We start from the raw sequence: 20,696 nt of genomic DNA, 5'->3' as shown, positions 1-20,696 counted from the left end.
ATTCAGTTGAGATAATAGTATATTCAGCCACATCCACTTTGGCCCTCAAAGTTGAAAAAAATAGTGTGATCTCTGGTGGCAAAAAACTGCCCACCACTGCTTTACATTTGTCATTTACTGGAGAGGGCATGGAAAATGAGCAGTGACTTAGGTGCCTTCTGTGACTAACAGAACACAAACTGGGTGCAGAGAGATTCTCAGAAATGTCTTCAGATTGAAATTTTGTTCATCCTTTAAAGAAATATGCAGTGTATTTGTGGGCAACCCAGTTCAGGGCTGCAAATCCATTTTTAAATGAAATTGCCTATTTCCCCTGCTTTGACAGACAATCCCAAAGAGACGACCCGTGTTTCTGTGTATGTACGAATATTGGATGTGAATGACAATGCACCACAATTTGCTGTGTTCTATGACACTTTTGTGTGTGAAAATGCAAGAGCGGGCCAAGTAAGTCATTTATGTACATGCTTAAAACGTTCTAGTTTTGTTATAGTAACAGGGAAAAACTAAAGATTTCATATGATGGTAGTTTTGGAAATATAATGTGAAAATGGAAAAATGGCTGCCAACAAATCAGAATCCAGCTTTGCACAGTTGTGCTTTCTAGCAATGCCAACAGTAACTTTCTTGTATACCCACAAAACACTTTGTGTTCTTAAAACTTCATTTTTTTCCCCCTCAACTCCCTCAATGTTTTTGTTTGGTTCTTTTTTCAGAAAAACCTTAGAAGACAATTTCTTAATTACACTCAATGGTATCTTTGTGGAAGAAATGAATGCTATAAACAGTTCCTTTGTGTATGTGTTTTAACTTTCTTTTATTACACAGTTCAGTTGTTCTTTGAGTTGACAAGGATCAAAACGTCACTGACAGCATTTCGTTCTGCAAATGCCATTTTTTATCTCAGGCTGCTTGTTGCAGACAAACGTCACAGAAGAATAAAAAGTGGTTAGTTTTGAACAGAGAACATATGTTTTCCTCTACCTACAGAAGAAGTGCTTTGAACTGACTGGTTACTCTGAAATGACTTTATAATTCAGAAAAGCGAAGTACCAAGCATTAAGGCTCCGTGAACCTCAGGATCCTGTCAGAAATTTCTTTTTGAGAAGAGGGCAACCCAGTTGTTTAAATAGTGAAAACTACCCCTTTCCCTTAATTCTAACATGTAGGGAAAGTTACAGGAAGAAAACAATTTTGGAAGGTTGATTCTGAGTGAACAAATGACAAGAGGAGAGACTTAAAAAAACCCAAATTATCCCCATCCTGCATACGTACGTGCATACATTTTTTTTTTCCAGAAAAAAAATAATCATGGAGGGCTGGGCTGATTAAGGCTGCTTCAGGGGGCAGATTTGGGATGCCCAAAAAAGAGCAGCACATGAGTAGTTACTACTGTAGTTTTACTGTAAAAATAGGGAAGTGGGCTTGGGGGATTTGCTGATTTCTTCTCTGCTTTCATAAAATTAGGAAGCAGAATTGGATATGTGTCACAGGTTCTTTTTTAAACCCAAATTTGAATTGCCTCAGGCTCAAAATGTTCCCCCCAAAAGCACTGAACTCTACAACACTTGGAGTTTGTGTATCTCCCTATACAGGTTGGAGGAGATGTTTTATTTAAAACAAAATATCCACAGTACAAAAGTGAATATTTCAAATAACTATGTGACTTTTTCTAGAGCTATTATCTTACTATCCTACCTTATCACTAATGAAATTATACTACTAATGAAGCTGTACTATACAGTGTTATTCTATTATTACCTCACAATACTCTATACTTTTATTTCTATGCTACACTATTACAGATATATTCTAACTATCCTTATTCTACCACTACTATAACTAGCTTGCTGTTACTAGTGCTAGTGTAGAGGTTTTGTACTGGGCAGCTTGTACAGCACTTGCCCCTTCTCAGCAGTGTGCTGGGCTTTGCTTCTTCTTTCTTCTTCCTCTGGACTCCAAAGTGAAGAAAACAAAACTTCTTCTCTTCCTTGCCTGCTTTCCTTCATGGCTGCCGCAAACTCAGAAGACACCCATCTCCTCCCACACCTGTGGCTGTAGCTTTTATCGGCCACTCTGCCATCCTGATGCTGGGGAGAAGGATTCACATAGGAGGGAGGGAGGGAGCACAGGTGCCTGCAGTTGTTCCAGCAGCCTGCTCTTCCACAATGTGATTCTTGCTGGGCAACTGTTGGATCAAGGAAGTGGAGAAGAAAAGATCAAGGGTTGGGTTATGGCAGAAAGGTTTTTAAAGCAGACATTGTATAGATAGTATATATATTGGGGATAACCCCAGAGAAGGTCTGCCTAGCATTACCAGGAGCAGTGTAAAAGGGAATGCATTGTGAAGCCAATGCAGTTAACCAAAATAAAGAACTCAGTTCTTTGTTGGGTACTGTACACAGATTATATTAAGCAAATTATTTACCATCTTAGAGAAATGTGTTACTCGCTTGATGGAGTGAATGCAGTGGCATGTTAAACTAACTTTATAATCTTTTTGATTTTTGCTTATTTTAACCTGAAATAGAATTGTGTCTTAGTAAACAGAGAAAAACATACTCCAAGGGAATAAATTATGAGTCAGAGTTTATTGTAATTTGGAGTTGGATTGACAAACAGTGTGGATTTGGGTGTCTTTGCACCACTTCCCTTTTCTCATCTGATTCCTTTGTTACCTGTGGTTTGTATCATGACAGCCTGAAATTAGAACAGAAGCTATAACTCACATCCCTCAGTTTTGCTGATGTGGCTTAAAATGAAATCAGAAAGTTGTAATGTTTCCTTTGCAGATTTGTCAAAGGAGGAATGGGGAGTGGTAGGTTTGTAATGTTATGCCATAGTTTAGTGCTGGGCGTCCCAATGTAGTGTGTGTGTGTATGCATGTGAATTTAATTACTCATGCCACTGTTGCAGCCATGCTGTAAATTACCCAAGGTACTCACCCATCAAAAATATTAAGGAACCTGATTTAGAATAATGTCAAATCAGGCCACTACAACCACAGCAGAACCTTTGGTAGCCATGATCCTTTGAGTATCTCAGGATCTGTTGAGTGTCTTGCATGGGAACAAGGAGCCAAAGCAGTATATCTATAGGTTTGTTGGCATCTGCTTAAAGTTCTTTTGTTGTTCAAACCTGTGAGAAGGGGGAAATTGATGGATGGATGCATTTAAATGGAATTAAACTAACAAAAATAGTTAACATGTAACAGTATTAACATTATAGTGTAAAGTCATCATTAAAATATTTATTTTTATAAAATAGATAATTAAACAAGAGGTACGAAAGCTTGGAAAATTATAAAAGTGAATGACAGACACACAAAAAATAACCATATTGCACAAATACAACTTTGCTGCTGCCTGTTCATCTATATGCATTCTAAGGGGAAGAGAGAAATTAAAGCATGATATGCTTATCTCTCCATTTGGATTTGGAAATGTGGATCCAAGGGGTCTAATAACTGGGATTAATTGGTTCTAACTATCAAAAGCCAAACTGAAAGCTGTGGAAAGCCAGACTGGGTCTCCTGTTGCCTATTCCAGCTTGAGAAAATCAGCCAATATACTTAATATATAACTGATTTGGTCATGTTTTATAAAGACATTGTATGCCATTATGCCAACACATAATGTGTTTTATTAATACCTTTTGTGACTTCTTTTTATTCTTAAAACAATCAGTCATCTGTGTTGTAAACTGCACCTTCTTTTTGTTTGTTCTTCCCTGCAGCTAATACAGACCATTAGTGCTGTTGATAAAGATGATCCCCTTGGAGGACAAAAGTTTTTTTTCAGTTTAGCTGCTGTGAATCCAAACTTCACCGTTCAAGACAATGAAGGTATAATGCATACACAACTAGGATGATTGTTTCTGGATTTCTACAGAATTTCCTTTTATTGTACATAGGAGTTAGGTATTCTCAGATTCAGGAAATCGGGACATTTTTTTTTTTTTAATATTTTATTGGTGAAATATAACAACCAGAAGATATGATGAAAAATATAACAGTACTAATATAATCAGAAAAGAATGTACAAAATAGTAATTAAATGAGTGACATATGAAGAAACATAAAGTGTTAATATAGAATTAGCTTAATCCTTTAACGTATTATTAAATATAGTTGTAATGACCATCTGTTGCTCCATCTTCTCAGTTTGGTACAATATGTTATTTCAATACAGTGATATCTATGTAATAGATTCTTAATATTCTATTATTTAGGTCCTTAGACTATTGAATATAGATAAGAGAAAAAAGTGGATATTCTACCAATATTAATTACAGTTTCAGATATTAATATTAAAAGAATTATAATTATATGACTTTTTCTTCAAAATTAAATATAACATTGGAAATGAAATAAAAAAATGAAGGAAGAACATACATCAAAGTATTTGATTTATAACAAAGGTTTCTCTCTTAAGCTAAATTACTTGATATTAAAGTCTCCATTATGTTATCACTTGGAGAGAGAGAGAGTGTGTGTGTATAAGTACAGATATACAATATGTGTTTTTATACATGTTGATAAAGGAAGAATAAGTGAACAAAACAAAACAAGCAAATTTGAAATACTAAAAAAGTGAGATAAAAAAGGCAAAAAAGGACAGAAATTTGAGAGCAAGAGATAGAGACACAGAGATGATGATAATGATGATGCTTTGGTAAACCTTTTCAATCACTGGGCAGTGCTTATGGAACAATGTGTCCACCTAACATTTTGTAATATTTTTTTCAGAACTTCCAGATGACTCCTTGTTTCCCAATCAAAAGTAATTTTTTTGTAGAAATAAGCTACTAAGACTTATAAGATCTATAGGAAAAAGCCTTGGAAAAAGAATAACTGCATTCCATGCAGAAGGCCCCAGATTCAAATGCTTTTGTGCAAAGAAGCTCCACTTAGTCAGCACATGACCATTGATGGATTTGTGTTGCAAATATCCTGCTCTGATGTATATTTCAGACCAGGACCTCTGTGTGGCTTTTACAGAATTGTAAAGAAATGAGAGATCCAGTCTACCTGCATTGGCCAGGAGAGAGCACTACAGACTCTATGAGTTCAGTAAAAGAGTTGTTTTTCTTTGTAGTGTGCTACCTTCAGAATCACATTACAATTTAATTCTCAAACAAAAGTTGCAAGAAAACAGAATTTATCACTGAGAAAACAAGCTTATTCATTGAGTGAAAAGGGGAAGAAAAGAACAAATTTGAAAGAGAGAGGTAGTATTATAATTTAAGTGCCTTATTAGCAGAAAATAAATTTACCATTAGACTTTCTTCCAATATGTGGAAAATGTCAGTGAATCTGTAAGTGTGGCTGTGGGTCAAAAGGCGACTTGTGTAAGAGTTCAAGCTTCTTCTTAGGAGAAATGTCCGGTATAGTACTACAGATCATATTCCTTGATGAGTTTAATTGTAATGTATGCATTGTTTGTGACTTGCTGGTCTAGATAACACAGCCCGGATTTTGACAAGAAGGAATGGCTTTAGCCGACATGAAAGAAGCATATACCTCCTTCCAGTGGTGATATCAGATAATGACTACCCCATCCAGAGTAGCACAGGCACCCTGACGATCAGGGTGTGTGCTTGTGACAGTCGGGGAAACATGCAGTCCTGCAATGCTGAAGCTTTGCTCCTTCCAGCGGGCCTTAGCACAGGGGCACTCATTGCCATTCTGCTCTGTATCATTATTCTCCTGGGTAAGTTTTGAGGGAATAATCACGTGCTAAATGTAATACAACTCTAGAAATATGCTAGATATTGCCAAGCTGCATTGGGTGCAACCCTTGCAAAGAGAGCATCTTTGGCACTCCTTGCAACTGACCATAAATTAAGTCCTGCGTAGCTACTGTAATTTGGGGACCAACCGTGGATTACATAGCAGTATTTTGTTGGAGAACAAGTCATACAGATGCAGGCAGTGTGAGCCCAGTTCAGATTGCAAAGTACTGCATTAAAATCCATTACAAACCACAGAGAAAGCATGGGATATTACTATGGGGTGTGCACAAAATGGAAAACACATTGGATTTGAAGGACAGAACAGAAGGGTCCCATCCAAAATATTCCCTTGGAACAATATGAGTTGGCTGCATTGTCGTGGAACGAAATTATGAACAGCTTGAGCGTTTTGCCTTTCACTGAAACAAAACTTGAAACATTTTGAGTGTTCTGTCCATAGAAAATGTTTTGAAATTTGATATAAGCCCTTTGCTCCCTTGTTTTACAGCCCCAGAAAAGTAACTGGCATGGCCATACCCACTGGCTGCCACTTGCCATCAAAATTGCAGGAACCATGCCAGAACTTAGGCCTGGCTGCTGGTGCTACCGCAGGTAGCATGTTCACCCAGCCCTTCTATCTGGATGCACCCAAAACTCCTCTCCTCAACATAGCCAGGAACCCACTCTACTAGACAGGATTCCCCTTCACCTTGAATCACAGAGGTTGGGGGACTGCTTGATACCTAAAGGCTTCAGCTGGTACCTAATTTTTAGCTTCTAGTCTAGCTGCTAAGGCTGTGGTATCCTCAGATCCTAGTTGCTCACAAAGTGTGTGGTTGTTTTAAGAACGAAGTGTGAAACCTAGCTCAGCATAATTACATCTACTCTATGCTTCAGATACTTGTTGCAGCATAGAAACTTCTGCAGCCATTATCAGGGGCAAGGAGGCACATGGTAGAATACCTTGAATATTATGCACAGCTGCTCCAGTGGAAATAACCCATGGTTTTATAGCACCTCTGTGCCAGATAAGATCTTGGTGCTGTCCCTTTCAGACCAAGGGAATTCTTTGTGATCATATGCAGTCTGTAGCCAAAGCACCTGAAGCCAACCAACTGTACCTGATATATTGACCCAATGTCCATGAGCAGGAAGGGTTACTTGATGTTTAGCTTATCAGTCAGCCCTCAGCCATTGTCAGCCCTTCAAGGTAGACCAGACTAAGCAACCAAAGTTATGAATGCTAATACTACTTTTATTATAAGTTTATAGTAACAGAATCTTGCAAGTCTGAATATGCTTCCTCCATCACACGCATGCCCCCTGGTTCGGCTTATGGTCACACACTCACAGCCTGTTGAGGCACGCAGATCTTGTCAGCCCCCCTTGCTTTCTACCTGGGTTTTCCAGATAGGTGCAGCTTGAGCAGACAAGACACACGGCCCTGGTCAACAGCCAGGAATTAATTTGGGACACACAGATCACTTCCAACTGAACACTGAGGCACAACAGGTTCTTTGTAATACATGGAGACCCAGTGAAGTTAAAGTAACAGCAAAACTTTACTGGTTGCGAGGTACATATGCTCTTTTTCTGATGCACACACACACACATCCACCCTTACCCATGCCCTTCTCAACTAGGCTGCCAGGCTCTAGCTAGAGGGACGGAAGCCACCAAGTCTGGATCCAAAGATGAGTCGAGTGGGTGGGCCTCAGGACCCCTTTTATCCTCAAAAGTCCTTGCTTTGTTGATTCACAAGGCTAGCAGCTACTCTTGCCTTGTTAATTTTACAATTCTGATAGCTGTTGATGGGACTGGGGGGTGTTTCCATGTGCTCAGGCCCAACTTCCTTTGTCTGGTTCAGGCGACATTTTTCCTTTGTTTCCTTAATGACTTGCTTCCTTCTTATCTACTTCCCTGAAGGGATCTTTTAGACAAGATTCCTGCCTTTTTGTCCTCTCTGCTTTGGTGCCTGCTTCATCTTTAGGTTATGGCAGCTTCAGCCTAGTCTCACACCCGCTCTTTACCTTTATCCTTGTGAAAACTAGGGAGGGTCTTGTCTGAGATACTTACTCAGATTACCGTTCTGCCCCAGACTCACATTTCTTTTATCTGACCTTTGTATTGGTAGTGGCTCTTCCTCCTGACCCTCGAGGTTATTTCTTCTGCCCATTACAGCTATGCATTTAAAGTCATGGTCACCTTGCCTTTCAATGAGCTATATCTAGCATATCTGCATAAGGCAGCATCCACCCACACCTAGATCCTGCAGCTTGGGAGGTATTTCGCTCAGACTGGCCCTATTCCCTCTTAGTCCACAGTGACAAAGAAGTAAAATATGCTAACTCCACCTTGATCATCCAAATACCAAGTGGATGCAAGTGTTGGCACCTGGTCCTCACAGATATTGCAATATTCTTTCAGCATGGGTGATACAGAGATAGTACCAACTACCTGCTGAAGGTAGCCAAGGATTGCTCGGGGGCAACTACCTAGAGATAGTACCAGAACCTTGCAGTTGAAGATCTGCTTGTCCAAAGCCATCATTTGCATAATAGCTCATGTCAACCTGATCACTTTGATCCAACCTGCTGTTTATTCTTTGATGGCTGCTTCATCCATTGTGAATGTTGCTCTGTCTAAGACCAGGTGCCTTATCACTGTTCTACAGCACATGTTACTTACTGTTGCCAGAGTGGAGAAGATATGTGGTTGATGCCTAAGGACATGTTTAAGCATCCCTGAGAACAAAAGATGCTTGGTGCCTTCCCCTTGCTGGCCATTTCTTTGAACAAACAATAACAGGAAGCATAGCATGGGTCTTCAAGATAAAGCTTGAAGTGTGTGTACTGCCAGTACGCTCATAAAACCTAATTAAAGGAGTTGCTTCCCCCAAATAGGCAGACAGGCCTATCAGGGAAGGAATGTCCTTTTAAACACAAAAGGAGTCCAGGCTGAAATCAAAGGCATGGCAGGAGTGAATCCCCTCTCTTTTCTGTGTCTCTTTTTTAAACACATACTATAAAGCTGAACAGAAAAAAAAAAGTATAGTTAAACTAAAATGAGATTGAGGATGTGGGAATTATTTCAAAAGTAGGCAGCCATATATTCACCAATTCAAAGTAGCAACAGTAGCAATCCAGTGAGTCACACAATCCAGTTACAAGTTTTTTTGCCACAGTCCTGATCATCTTCTCTTGGTCTCCCACCAGCATTAAACAGATCCAGAATAGCTCCTCATTATGCCATCTGCTGCTTAAATGCCTGCTGCATTGTTCCAACATTCAACTCCAGATCGCCCAGCCTGGGTTAAGACAAGCTGTTATATTGGCCCAAGCAGGAAAATTCAAAAGTCATTGCTCCAGTTCCTTTTCCCTGAACCGTCAGAACAGGATATCTTAACACAGTTTTCTTTCATACTTTGGGAAACACTCAAATCACAAGTGTCTGGTTTCAAATACAGAACACACAAAATAATTTGTAAAACCATTTTGCACATTCCTAGTTATATTATCACAGTAAATCAAATATACATCAAACTGTGTATATTTCTGTCAGCTACCTGACAAGTCAGAGCCCTTCATTAGTCTTTATAGACTCTTATTCAAACCACTGTGGCCTCAGGATTTCAGTCCAACCACCTTCAGACTTACACTAATACATACCTTGCTTAAGACTTAAACTCCCACTCACTGAAAGTCCACACATACAATTTATCAAGTATGGCTGTATTAAATCCCCATGACCAATTAGACAGTTATTTCTAAGGTGTTAAAGTTCTTACTTGTTGAATTTAGTACCTCATGTTTTAGAAACAAATGTGTATGATATAAATATAAATTGAATAAATCAAATAAATAAATAAATAGTTTTGTAAAGCTTTCATATTAAATGTGTGAATCGACATTTACTTGTTAAGATTAAGCTGAGATTATAAGCAGGATTAGAGTTTTCCATCTATATTTTTATTCTCCTCAGTGTCTTCTATTGACATCGCAGTTTTTAAAAATCCTTAGGTCTCACTACATCACTACCAACCATTTCTCAAGCTTTTCTCAATCTAATTTAATTGAAAGCAATTAGTTTTCATCATATATACTGTACATTATGTAATATACTGTATATTTGAAAAGAACAGGTAACTACAATTGTGCATGCTGAACAATCATAAAGGAATCCATTAGATATATATTTGACCACAAATATCCAGTTAGTTTTCTTAACAGTTCTTTCCTCAAAAGCCACACGGCTCTCTCTCCAACACGCAGGTCTGAAGGAAACTATATAGGAAAACAGAAATTGCATCAAAAGCTCAACACAATATGTTTTGGAAAACAAAAAAGCATCCGTACTGTGTTCTATTGCACTTTTTTTAAAAAAGATGAGTAGGTTTGTATGACTTGTTTCAGTATTTGCATAGAATGTACTGGTATGGTAAAGGATAGGAACACGTAAGGAATAAAGGGCCTGCTAGTATACCAATGATAGAAAATTGCAAGTTTTACATGGAGTATTTTCCTTTTTTTTACTATGATAACATGGGGTTCTTTGTTCTGGTTTCAGATTGTACATAATTGATTTAGAGAATTCATCTGCTTTTATGGTTTTTGTTTTTAAAACGTTAGTCAAGCTGGTGCGTGATAGATTAATCAGCAGCTGTTTGGACAATGAAAGTATCCTTTTATATTCAGGTGCGATAATATATAATTATTGCTTGAAATAAGCATAGAAGATGACAATTAGCTTCCTATACTTTCTCTGTGTTTCTATAGCAGCCTCTTTAATCTAGTGCCCTCCAGTTATACTGGAATTACAGCTCCCAAAATTCTCAGTTCTACAAAACAAAATGCTAATCCAAAGAGACATTTTGGTCTGCCTCAGCAGAGATTTTTACATGTTCCTTCTTGGTTCATTCCACAGGCCAAGGGTCAGAGTTACTGATTTTCACTGGGAACTGTCTTTGTAGGTTTATACAAAAATGAATATGGCAAAACAGTTACATATTAGGTCAGATCTCTCAGATAGGGAGACCACAGGCAAACAGGCCACAACTGAAATCATAAGCCAAGTTAGTAAAATAACAGTAAAAAACAAATTGTATGCATTGTGTTTATAAAAATTGCATTTGATTTTTAGTTAACTCAAGTTTTTTCTTTCTTCCAAGTTATAGTGGTGTTGTTTGCTGCTCTAAAGAGGCAGCGGAAGAAAGAGCCTCTGATCCTGTCTAAGGAAGACATCAGAGACAATATCGTGAGTTATAATGATGAAGGGGGTGGAGAGGAAGATACCCAAGCTTTTGATATTGGTACTTTGAGAAATCCTGCAGCTATTGAAGATAAGAAACTCCGCCGAGATATTATCCCAGAAACATTATTTATACCACGGAGGACTCCTTCTGCTCCAGATAACACGGATGTCCGAGATTTCATTAACCAAAGGTTAAAGGAGCATGATCATGACCCCTCTGCACCACCTTATGACTCCCTGGCAACTTATGCCTATGAAGGAAATGATTCTATAGCTGAATCCTTGAGTTCATTAGAGTCTGGCACTACTGAGGGAGACCAAAACTATGATTACCTCAAGGAATGGGGCCCTCGGTTTAATAAGCTTGCTGAGATGTATGGTGGAGGCGAAAGTGATAAAGACACTTCCTAACCTACAGTAGGATATATAGTTCAATTGAGAGAAAGTAACTTTACAGATACCTTTTCCACATGACAATATTTGATGTTCAGGAGCATTCTCCTACCACTCAGCACAATGTTTCTTTTCTTCTTCATTTTCCTTTGTTTTGTTTTGAATTGCTCATTAATGTCCTTTATTCTTTCTTGTAGACTGTCACAAGGAATATATATAGATTTTATTTCACCCCGTTCTGAAAGCCAAAGCAGTTGAAATTTGGTGTCATCCATTTTATTAAATAAAGGATACGCTGTCTTTGAGCAGGTTTATAATCTCTCAAAGAGTCATATACGAATTGCTTCTGTTAAATACATGTTCTCCACTTGCAAGTACAGCTTTGAAAAAGACCCAGACTGCAATCTACAAAAGGGTCATGCATGCACATTCTACATGCACACCCACATTTTCCTTGGAAATGTGTTTCTTTTCCGGAAACTATGCACAGAAGATCCCCATAAACCTTATTAAACATTTTCATACAGAGAGAGTGCTCCCACCCGAATCTACATATATAATGAACAAGCGAGTTGTTTTTTTTTGTTGTTGTTTGGAGAAAAATAGTTCCTCTGAAAAATAATTTGGTACTATATACCCTGAGAGTTTTCAATATACACATTTGAATTCCATTGTTTAGGAACAATTGTTATAAACTGGGGTTTTCTGCTTGTGCAGCTTCCGAAAAATGAACTGGAGGAAAAAAATGAAATGGCATGCACAGAGTGTGCACTTCCTTTTGAATCATGGCCCCCCAAAAGTGGGAAGGAAACTGTGTGTCCCTATTCTGTACATTAAAAAAAAAGACCCCTGAAAATGTACACGTGGTGTTAATGTGATATGCAGCTGGTTTAAAAAGAAAAATTTTGTGCAACTTCACTTCATCAGATTCTATCTGCCAATGTTTTATATTTATATTTTTGTATTTATTTTTAAGAAATAAACCAGTTTTATAATGATTTTGTTCCCTGGTTGTTCTGTGAAAGGAAGGAATATATGACAAATTTAAGTAAGCCTCACTGAACATGTAGGTAAATTTTATTAAACACAGTGAGGTTTTATACATACATTATTTGGGACTGACAGACATTTTAAAGGTTTCAGTCAATGACTGTTGTGAATGCATCTAAGTTTTTATTAACTGTGCAATCCTGTTTAACAAAATTATAATCTACAGACATAGCCTTGGTACATTTTCCTGGGAGTTAGTCATGAAATACAAAGAACATACTTACTTTGGAAATGTATATAAGATTATACTATAAATTATTGGTCAGACTTTGAACTATATTGCCTACAGAGATTATCTGGTGTGTGTACATGCAGCCATGAGTATGAATGGAACATATGCTAAGCCACAGACCTTGATTAAAATGCACCACATAGCATGAGATAAAGTGACAGCCTGTGCATGCTTGTTAACTGCATTTTCTGGTCTCAGCCTGTCATGGGAACACAGCCATAGATTCTGGTTTTCAGAAAGATAGCCTTTTGCAGCAAAACAATAAAAAGACCTAGGATACTATGAAGACGAATACATTTATTTTGACATATATTCTACAGTCCACTTCATAAAGTGCATGGAATCTTATAAATGATGACATTGGAGACAAATGAAATATTGAAGAATCAGGGTCTGTTGTTTGTTTGCCTATTTAAGAAATAAGGGTGCTCCCCCACCCCATGGGTTTTGACTGAACTGCATTTTAAAGAAAACATGCAAACATTGAAAGAGAGACATTTTCCCAACCCCTTTCATAAAACTGGGCCTTCTCTTAATTTTTTCCTGATGTAACACTATCCTTGCCTATACTGAGAAGTCTTTATACTAGCTAAACTTAGCATATATGGCTATTGAGATGCTTGGTAGCAGGAAATGTACCACATGACTTTGTTGAGATCTGGCTTGTATTAACCCATTTGTGAGTGCAACTGAGAAACAAAACTCCTCCTACATTACTCCACACCTGCTCATGTATGTTGCCCTTTACAGCCTTTGAAAGATGGAAAAAAAACCTGAACCAAGCAATCCTATGAAGGGGATTTCCTTTCTTCTTGATATCTCTGCTAATAATTGATCCAGAGAAATGTCACTGATTTTATCTGCTTACTCTGAAACAGAATAGGAAAAGTTGTGGGGCCTAGGAATACACTTAATTCTATTGGGGGGGGGGGGAGAGACTGGGAGTCAAAAGTGGGAGGGGCACAACATACATGCGGATGAGACTGTTTTGAGGTGGAGGTTGGGAGGGTGCTTTAACAGTGATGGGCCTATTTTAAGGTTTACACTACAGGGTTGTTGGTTTTTTTTAATCCCACCTTTATTTTTATAAATAACTCAAGGTGGGGAACATACCTAATACTCCTTCCTCCTCCTATTTTCCCCACAAGAACAGCCCCCTGAGGTGAGTTGGTCCGAGAGAGAGTGACTGGCCCAAGGTCACCCGGCCGGCTTTCATGCCTAAGATGGGACTAGAACTCCCAGTCTCTAGCCTGGTGCCTTAACCACTAGACCAAACTTGCTCTCATGTATTTTTATACATGAGTTTTCATACATGGTTTTCATGTATTCCCCACCTGAACATGGCAAGAAAATCTGTTTACAGGAATCATGGTACAGAGGCAGCTCCAGGGGCAAGAAAAAGGGAACTCAAGAGCCACACTGAGTTCTGGTTCCCAATTTTAAAAGGATAGGATAATGTTTTGTCAAGCTTCCCAGTCAGTGCATCCTCTCCAGAAAACTCTGGTGTGACATCTTAATAAAGCAGGGCTATAGGTTACATTTGTTATTTCTTCAACTACAGCACTACTTTAGGCCACCTAGTTGAAAACTTGATGGCAGGGAGAGGTAGGAACAGGACAAGAGGGGGTGCCCTTGTTTTTTAGGGATTTTCAAGCCTTGATACATGAATGCCTGGAAGGGGTCTGCAATACTTTCAGCTACATCTTACATGGTGGCTTGTTTTTTTATTTTGTTTTGTTTTTTGTACAAAGGGAAAACATAAAGGCAGGCAAGCAGATGTTCACCACAGGTTTCGGCCTTCAAGTAGTAGTCCAAAATATTTGGAGGCGACTATGTTGTCTGTCCCTGGAAAAACTAAAGAGACCTTTGAGTAAATTCAGCTCCTTGGTTACTCCATCTACTGTATGTAGTTTTCTTGGCTGTAGTCAAGGAAGTGGTTTGCCATTAGGGACAGATTGGTGGGGTTTGAGAGAGACATAGGATTTTTAGGAAGAGAATCAACACACTAGACGAAACATGCTTATGGAATGTTTCTGGCCTATTTCCTATCCCTCGAGGGGAGAACTGGTATCGGAGGAACTTTTGCCCTTGCAGATGGATAAGCATGGTAACATACAAGGCTTTGGGTCTGGCAATCATCTGGCTTGATAACTGCTGTGGACTTCTGGTTGGTTAACCAATTTAAACTGCATGAATTTAGCCAAAGGATCTTCTGACTGTCCCAATCACATAATTAAGTAATTCCATCTAAGAATGTTTAACAAACTAAATATATATATATATATATATATATATTTAAAAAGATTTCAAGGTATAAGATTTGCCAACCCTTGTGTCAACAGTCTTGTAATAAAGCTTTACCATTTACTTTTGAAGTGGGGACAATCTTTACGCCTTTGTGTAGAGCAAGCCTCTGTTAGCAGAATAACTTTCTGAAGAATCAAGATTAAACAGTACTCACTTTAAACAAATATTTTTGTTAGGCTTGCCATGGAATATAGCACTGAATACTTTCCTGAGCACATGTATCTTCAGTAATTGCTTAAATCCATTGTGGCTATAGAAAGCCAGGTCAAGGTAAGACATGCTCACTATGTCTCTAGTGTCTCAAAGCCAGTCTCAGTCAGGTTTATAATGCAGGTTGAAAAGTTTTCACTTTTAATAACATAAATGGATTTTGAACAATTGCACCACCTTGCTTTAATGCAATCCCTATGTGAAAAGTCTGAAGCAGGGTCAAAAATTGGGTGTCCCCAGATCTTTCACATTTCAACTCCCATCAATCACAGCCAGCATATGACCACTGGAAGGGATTATGAGAGCCCAGAACATCTGGAGGCACCGGGTTGCCTGGTTTGCTCAAAAGGAATATCACCTAAAGTATTTGTTTGTGGCTCAAAGTGAGCTCTTTTTATTTATTCATCAAAACCAGTGTTATACCTTTCCTTCAGTTCTTTAATATTGTCAGCACCTAACCTATCATTTATTTCTTAGATTTAAAGTGTTTATCAGGACTGACTTTTACCTGCTGCCTCTAAAATCTCATTTGCTGGAACAGCCCTTACAATAATCAAATCCCTCTTGATGTTATTCACAAAGAATATTTATATTGGCATAATGGAAGAAAGGAGATTTTGAGGAGAAGAAATGGGGGGGAAAGCTGCTATATATTTTGATCCTTTAACTACTTGAAATATTTGGAAATATCAGAGTGGGCCACTTCAGAACATAGGTAGAAATACTTCACCATCTGAATACTTCACTATGTCAAAAATTGTCTCTGAAAATGGAGCTTATAGACATGAGAAGATGATATTTGTTTGTTTGCTTATTTGTTTTATCAGATCTGAAAGGCCACCTGACTCCAGAGGAAATCTGGGCAGCATTACAAATTTGATAAATGTATAAATAAATAACTTTGAAGCTGTCATGCTGGCTTTCTACAGATCAGGAAATGTGAATGCAGACACATTGACCCTGACTTCCACAATCTCACTTAAAATAGTGATATGCAGCCCTGCTATAATATGCAGTGTCTGACAGGATTTTGAATGATGTGACACACTCCAGAAAAATGTCAGGATAAAATAATGCTCCCCTCCCAAATTCTATACATCTTTAGCTAAGCAGAAATATCCAAGTAAAACTATATGGCAATTTAAGGATATATAGAACTTTCCTTGGAAATTTGTAACTGTTATAGAATGCTATTTTGTTTTTAATAAAGCAAAATAATAATAATAAAAAAAAAAAAAACAGTGGAGAAGATGACATATCTCCTAAAACCTCAGCTCCATATGCTCCAGGAGCAAGACCACCTTCTAAAATCTGGTTACTACATTTATAACAGTATCTAGAGACATATACAGCTTATATAATCAAAATGAATCAAGTGATGGGGAGGACAGCAATTAACAATGTCTAATTAATTTAGTTATAACAATTAGCAATTTAAAGTAGAAAATAAATCTGTAATACAAAATCAAAGAAAAATAAGAGTGATCTGGGGGGTTAATTTTGAAGACTTTTAACTTGCGATCTGGGATCACCAGCAATCCTGGAAGTAAATCAATGTGGGAAATATAAATAAAAAGAAACTAGGAAGTGAAAGGATTTGAAAGGAGTGGGGAAAGTGTATAAAAAGGAGCATTCAAAAAGAAAGAGATGGGCTGAAACCAGGGGCATCCATGAACGGGAGGGGGGGATGTGTGTGTGTCAAAATCTGCAAAATGACAGGTACACATGTGAAAGGGATTGTGGTGTCCTGCCTGCCATCTTGCAGATGTTGTATATATCCTTGGTTGAGAGTGTGTGATGCCTTGTCTTTATTGCTGAACAGTATTTGGCTGAAGAAGTAAAATTGCAAAAATCGAAAGGAACAAGTGAGAGAGGGATGAGGAAAGAAAAAATATTTTTAAAAAGGGTCTTAGTCACACAGGTTTTCCCAAGAGAGAGAATAGATCTCCCCTATTCAGCATTAAAGAAGAGCATGGGGTTTGCAGACAAGAAATCTTTCTGATAGTCAGAACGAAGAAGCTTAAAAGATTACCTGTCTAGTGAATAGTGAGAATACATTGGATCCTGATCTCAGCCACTAAATCAAGGGAAGACAACGTTTGTGGACAAAGGCCACACTGGCTTTACCATTTTGGGAGAAGTTGAGATTCACAATGTGGAGGGAGCCATAAACCATACCTAGTTGGGAGAGGAGGAGTTTTGAAATCTTGTGTTGTTTTATTTTGGATGTTAGGCCTTTCATTACAGTTTTCAGAATGGCAGGAAATTCTGCCATCAATTTCCAGTAGTTATGGACAGAGGGGGATCCAGACTTACAGAAAAGTGTCACAAGGGCCACAAATTGCCCCTTTTGGCTACAGAATAAAGCAAGAGTCCCCAAACTCTTCAGAATATAGACTCCTTCATGACATTTCAGATTGATCATTGACCCCCAAACATTGATTATATGAAAATAATTTAATAAATACTACTTTAACTACTACTACTACTACTACTACTACTACTACTACTACTACTACTAATAATAATAATAATAATAATAACCCCTTGGCTAGTCCCATCAACCCTTGGGGGTTGATATTAACCATTTTGGGGAACCCTGGAATAAAATGATTTTAACTGAAGTTGCTAGAGAACCAGTTTCCACTCTGACAGTGAATCCCATTACCCAATGAGGAGACGGGTACCCCTTTATTGGATATGTTTAAGAGAAGGCTAAACCTCCTGTTTTGTATGTATGAATTTCTACTGATTAGAGGGTTTAGAGCCAATGGACTAAACAACGTCTTCCAAGTCTATAATTCTATGAGCGATTATGAAACCCTTTCCCAGCCTCCCTGGCTGGAATGGCACAAATGACCATGGACTGGACAAATATCAATTGATTTTCATTCTAATGTATTTAATGTCCTGCCCTTCTTCTCCCCCACATCTTTCAGGGAAACACCAAAAAACAGATTTCAAGACTAAGGAAAGTTTGGTCTGCTTATGGATTCTGTCTTGGCTATGCAGCAGAAGTTTTAGCCCAAGTTTTGGTAGTAACAGATTGATACAACACACTTCCCCCAAATTCTAAAGTGTTGCAGAAAAGGATAGAAGGTTCTCTCGAGGTCTCTAAAAGATCAAACAGTACCCTGAAAGGCAACTAACCTTTTAGATGGGAGAGTTATGTAGGTATGAAGGAAATTGGAAGAATGTTTATCATTCTGGGGAAGTGCTTGACCTTCTTGGACTACTACATCACTTGAGAAACTCATATTTGATTCTTTGACTGATTTAGCATCTAAAATGGGAAAATTATTTAAAAAGCCAATTTGATTCTGATATCTTCTTAGATGACCTGTTACTCTTGGCATATTTAATGTGACATTCACACTGTTCCTAGGTTTATTACTTCTCTGCTGGAAATCTTTTTTTTTTACCTATTTAATAATGACACTGCACTATGGTGCTTTTCTTTTCTTTTTAACAATACACATCCTGTGATCTCCCTAAACGAAAAAAAGAGGCATACTTGGAGGTAGTGTATAAAAACCCAATGGGAGACCATAATCTAATTTCAGAAATATAGAAATCATAATTCTTTCATAAGATTCTGTATAAAACATGGGATCATAATATGCATAAGGGAGGGGGACAAGTCACATGTTTGTTTAGGTTGCTTCTAATCTAGTCTGAGCATCATTCTTCAGAGCTTTTGAATTGTCAAGATATGTCAGTACTGAACAATGAATAAAGCAAACAGATTCATGCAGAAGCAGTTTCAGCCACCTCTTTTTAGACTACAGTTGTTCAGACATGTTTTTTTTTTTTCATTTATGTTTTTCATGTCTCTCAGGGTAACTCCTCACAAAATTCCTAATCAGTAAGAACATCAGATAAGCAATAAAAACAATAAATACATGACAAAGTTCCACCACTCACATGTCATTTTCTATATTTTATTTTCTTTCATGTGTAATTTCTCCTCCCCACCCCCTTTGTGTTAACAATTCAAATGCTGCAGTTGGATTCTTGATATGCTGATTGCAAGCACTTTGTCATGTTTGCTTTATACTTTATTAAATATTCCAACTCAACACAATTAATTCCCCACTTTAATTAACAAAAAAGAAATCTATTTTGCCATGTAAAATGTCAGTTCCATTCCAAAGGATTTGCTGTTGTAGATATAGCAACAGCAAAGGAAGAGATATAGTTCATTCATATGTGCAACAGAATGTTTTGGAAATGTCATAGTAACCTTTGAAAGTGACAGTTGCAGTAAAGGAAGCTTGTTTTCTTACCCTTAATTATGGGTAATGAAAAGTAGTGTCTTGAAAGAACATATTTTACTTCCTAAAGACTCATTTGGGCCTTGTATTTGTGACTGTTCATGCTGCCAATTATCCTGGTGATAATTTCAGTATGTTGAGATCTTCCTTTCCTCTCCTGAAGGTTGCTCCTTTCATGTTATTATTTCATGGAACTATAATAAAAATTGATTTATCAATTAAAACAGGAGAGTGGTGTAATTACCAAGCTACAGCCTGCTATTTGTGAACTTGGAGAGAATAATGGGATTATTGGAATCAGCTATATGTGGATACACATAAGAAGAAACCGAGAGAGCTTCCCTACTCTTACTTCCATATTGGCTCAGCACAAATGAGTTAACTTTACAAAGATGCTGATTTGAATAATTGTTAAATCTTTATACATATCATATGAGTTTTGAAGGGGGAGTATCTCTGGTTGTCAAACACCAGATGCCATCTTAGAAGCAGTATACTTTGACTAAGCCAGTTCCAACTGCTTGCCATTGTTTTTAAGTAGTTTATCACATATAGTTTTCAAGAATGACTGCTATCTGATTATAATTCCATTTTTAGTAAGTTTTATGCAAAACACAAGAATTCAGTATCACTACAAGAAACACACAGCACATCCCTGATACCCAAGACTAGACAACCTGTCACCCGTTGGGTCATCCTTTCAGAAATAGTCCTTACCGAAGCAGGTAGAGGTTGCAAACTGTCTACCTGTTTACCTGTCAATCCTGACTTTTCCCTTCATACAGCAGAAATTGATGGTTTCTCCAGGAAACAGGAAGACACAACAGTGAGGATAGACTTTGGCCATGGCACCAACATCAGCAGAAATATTATACCCTGTGAGTCATGCATTTTCCCTTGTTCTTTCTCTGTTGAGGTCTTGTTGAAGGTGGGTATTGACTTGTGGGAAGCTGTCAGGGAGCATTTGAAATGACAGTCACATGACCTGTTGACCACAACATCCCCCTTTCTGTTTCCATGTGGCAGAATTAGGCTGACAATATTTTATTATTACTTTTATTTTATTTTATTTTTATTTTATTGTTATTTTAATTTTAATTTTTTTAGCACAATGCTCTATGGTGCCATCATCACCTCAAAAGAGTTTAGAATCCCTGCCAGCTTCTCCATTGAATTGTGGGAAGCTGTCAGGGAGCATTTGAAATGAAGATCACATGACCGCAGCTGACCGTGGCAGCACAGTGGTA

At 37.8% G+C, this 20,696-nt stretch overlaps 1 protein-coding gene and 1 long non-coding RNA gene across 2 annotated transcripts in view; one reads left to right on the top strand and one right to left on the bottom strand.

Moving 5' to 3' along the window:
* The window catches only part of CDH10 (cadherin 10), a 162,194-nt gene extending 150,026 nt beyond the window's left edge, over nucleotides 1–12,168 (top strand). The window contains exons 9-12 of the mRNA XM_063298769.1: nucleotides 326–447; nucleotides 3,736–3,844; nucleotides 5,460–5,711; nucleotides 10,901–12,168. Coding sequence (XP_063154839.1) covers nucleotides 326–447; nucleotides 3,736–3,844; nucleotides 5,460–5,711; nucleotides 10,901–11,394 — 977 coding nt within the window. The 3' untranslated portion in view covers nucleotides 11,395–12,168. The remainder of the gene's footprint in view (nucleotides 1–325; nucleotides 448–3,735; nucleotides 3,845–5,459; nucleotides 5,712–10,900) is intronic.
* Nucleotides 9,942–20,299, bottom strand: LOC134493935 (uncharacterized). Its single transcript, XR_010067619.1, has 3 exons — nucleotides 20,197–20,299; nucleotides 11,445–11,614; nucleotides 9,942–10,016 (listed from the first exon to the last, which is right to left on the bottom strand). It is a non-coding gene; the product is annotated as an uncharacterized LOC134493935 (long non-coding RNA).
* Nucleotides 20,300–20,696: the final 397 nt, after the last annotated feature.

This window comes from Candoia aspera, chromosome 3 (assembly GCF_035149785.1).
Source record: "Candoia aspera isolate rCanAsp1 chromosome 3, rCanAsp1.hap2, whole genome shotgun sequence".
Lineage (NCBI taxonomy): Eukaryota > Metazoa > Chordata > Lepidosauria > Squamata > Boidae > Candoia > Candoia aspera.
The sequence above is the reverse complement of the archived record's forward strand: the minus strand, read 5'-3'. Positions and strand labels throughout refer to the sequence as shown.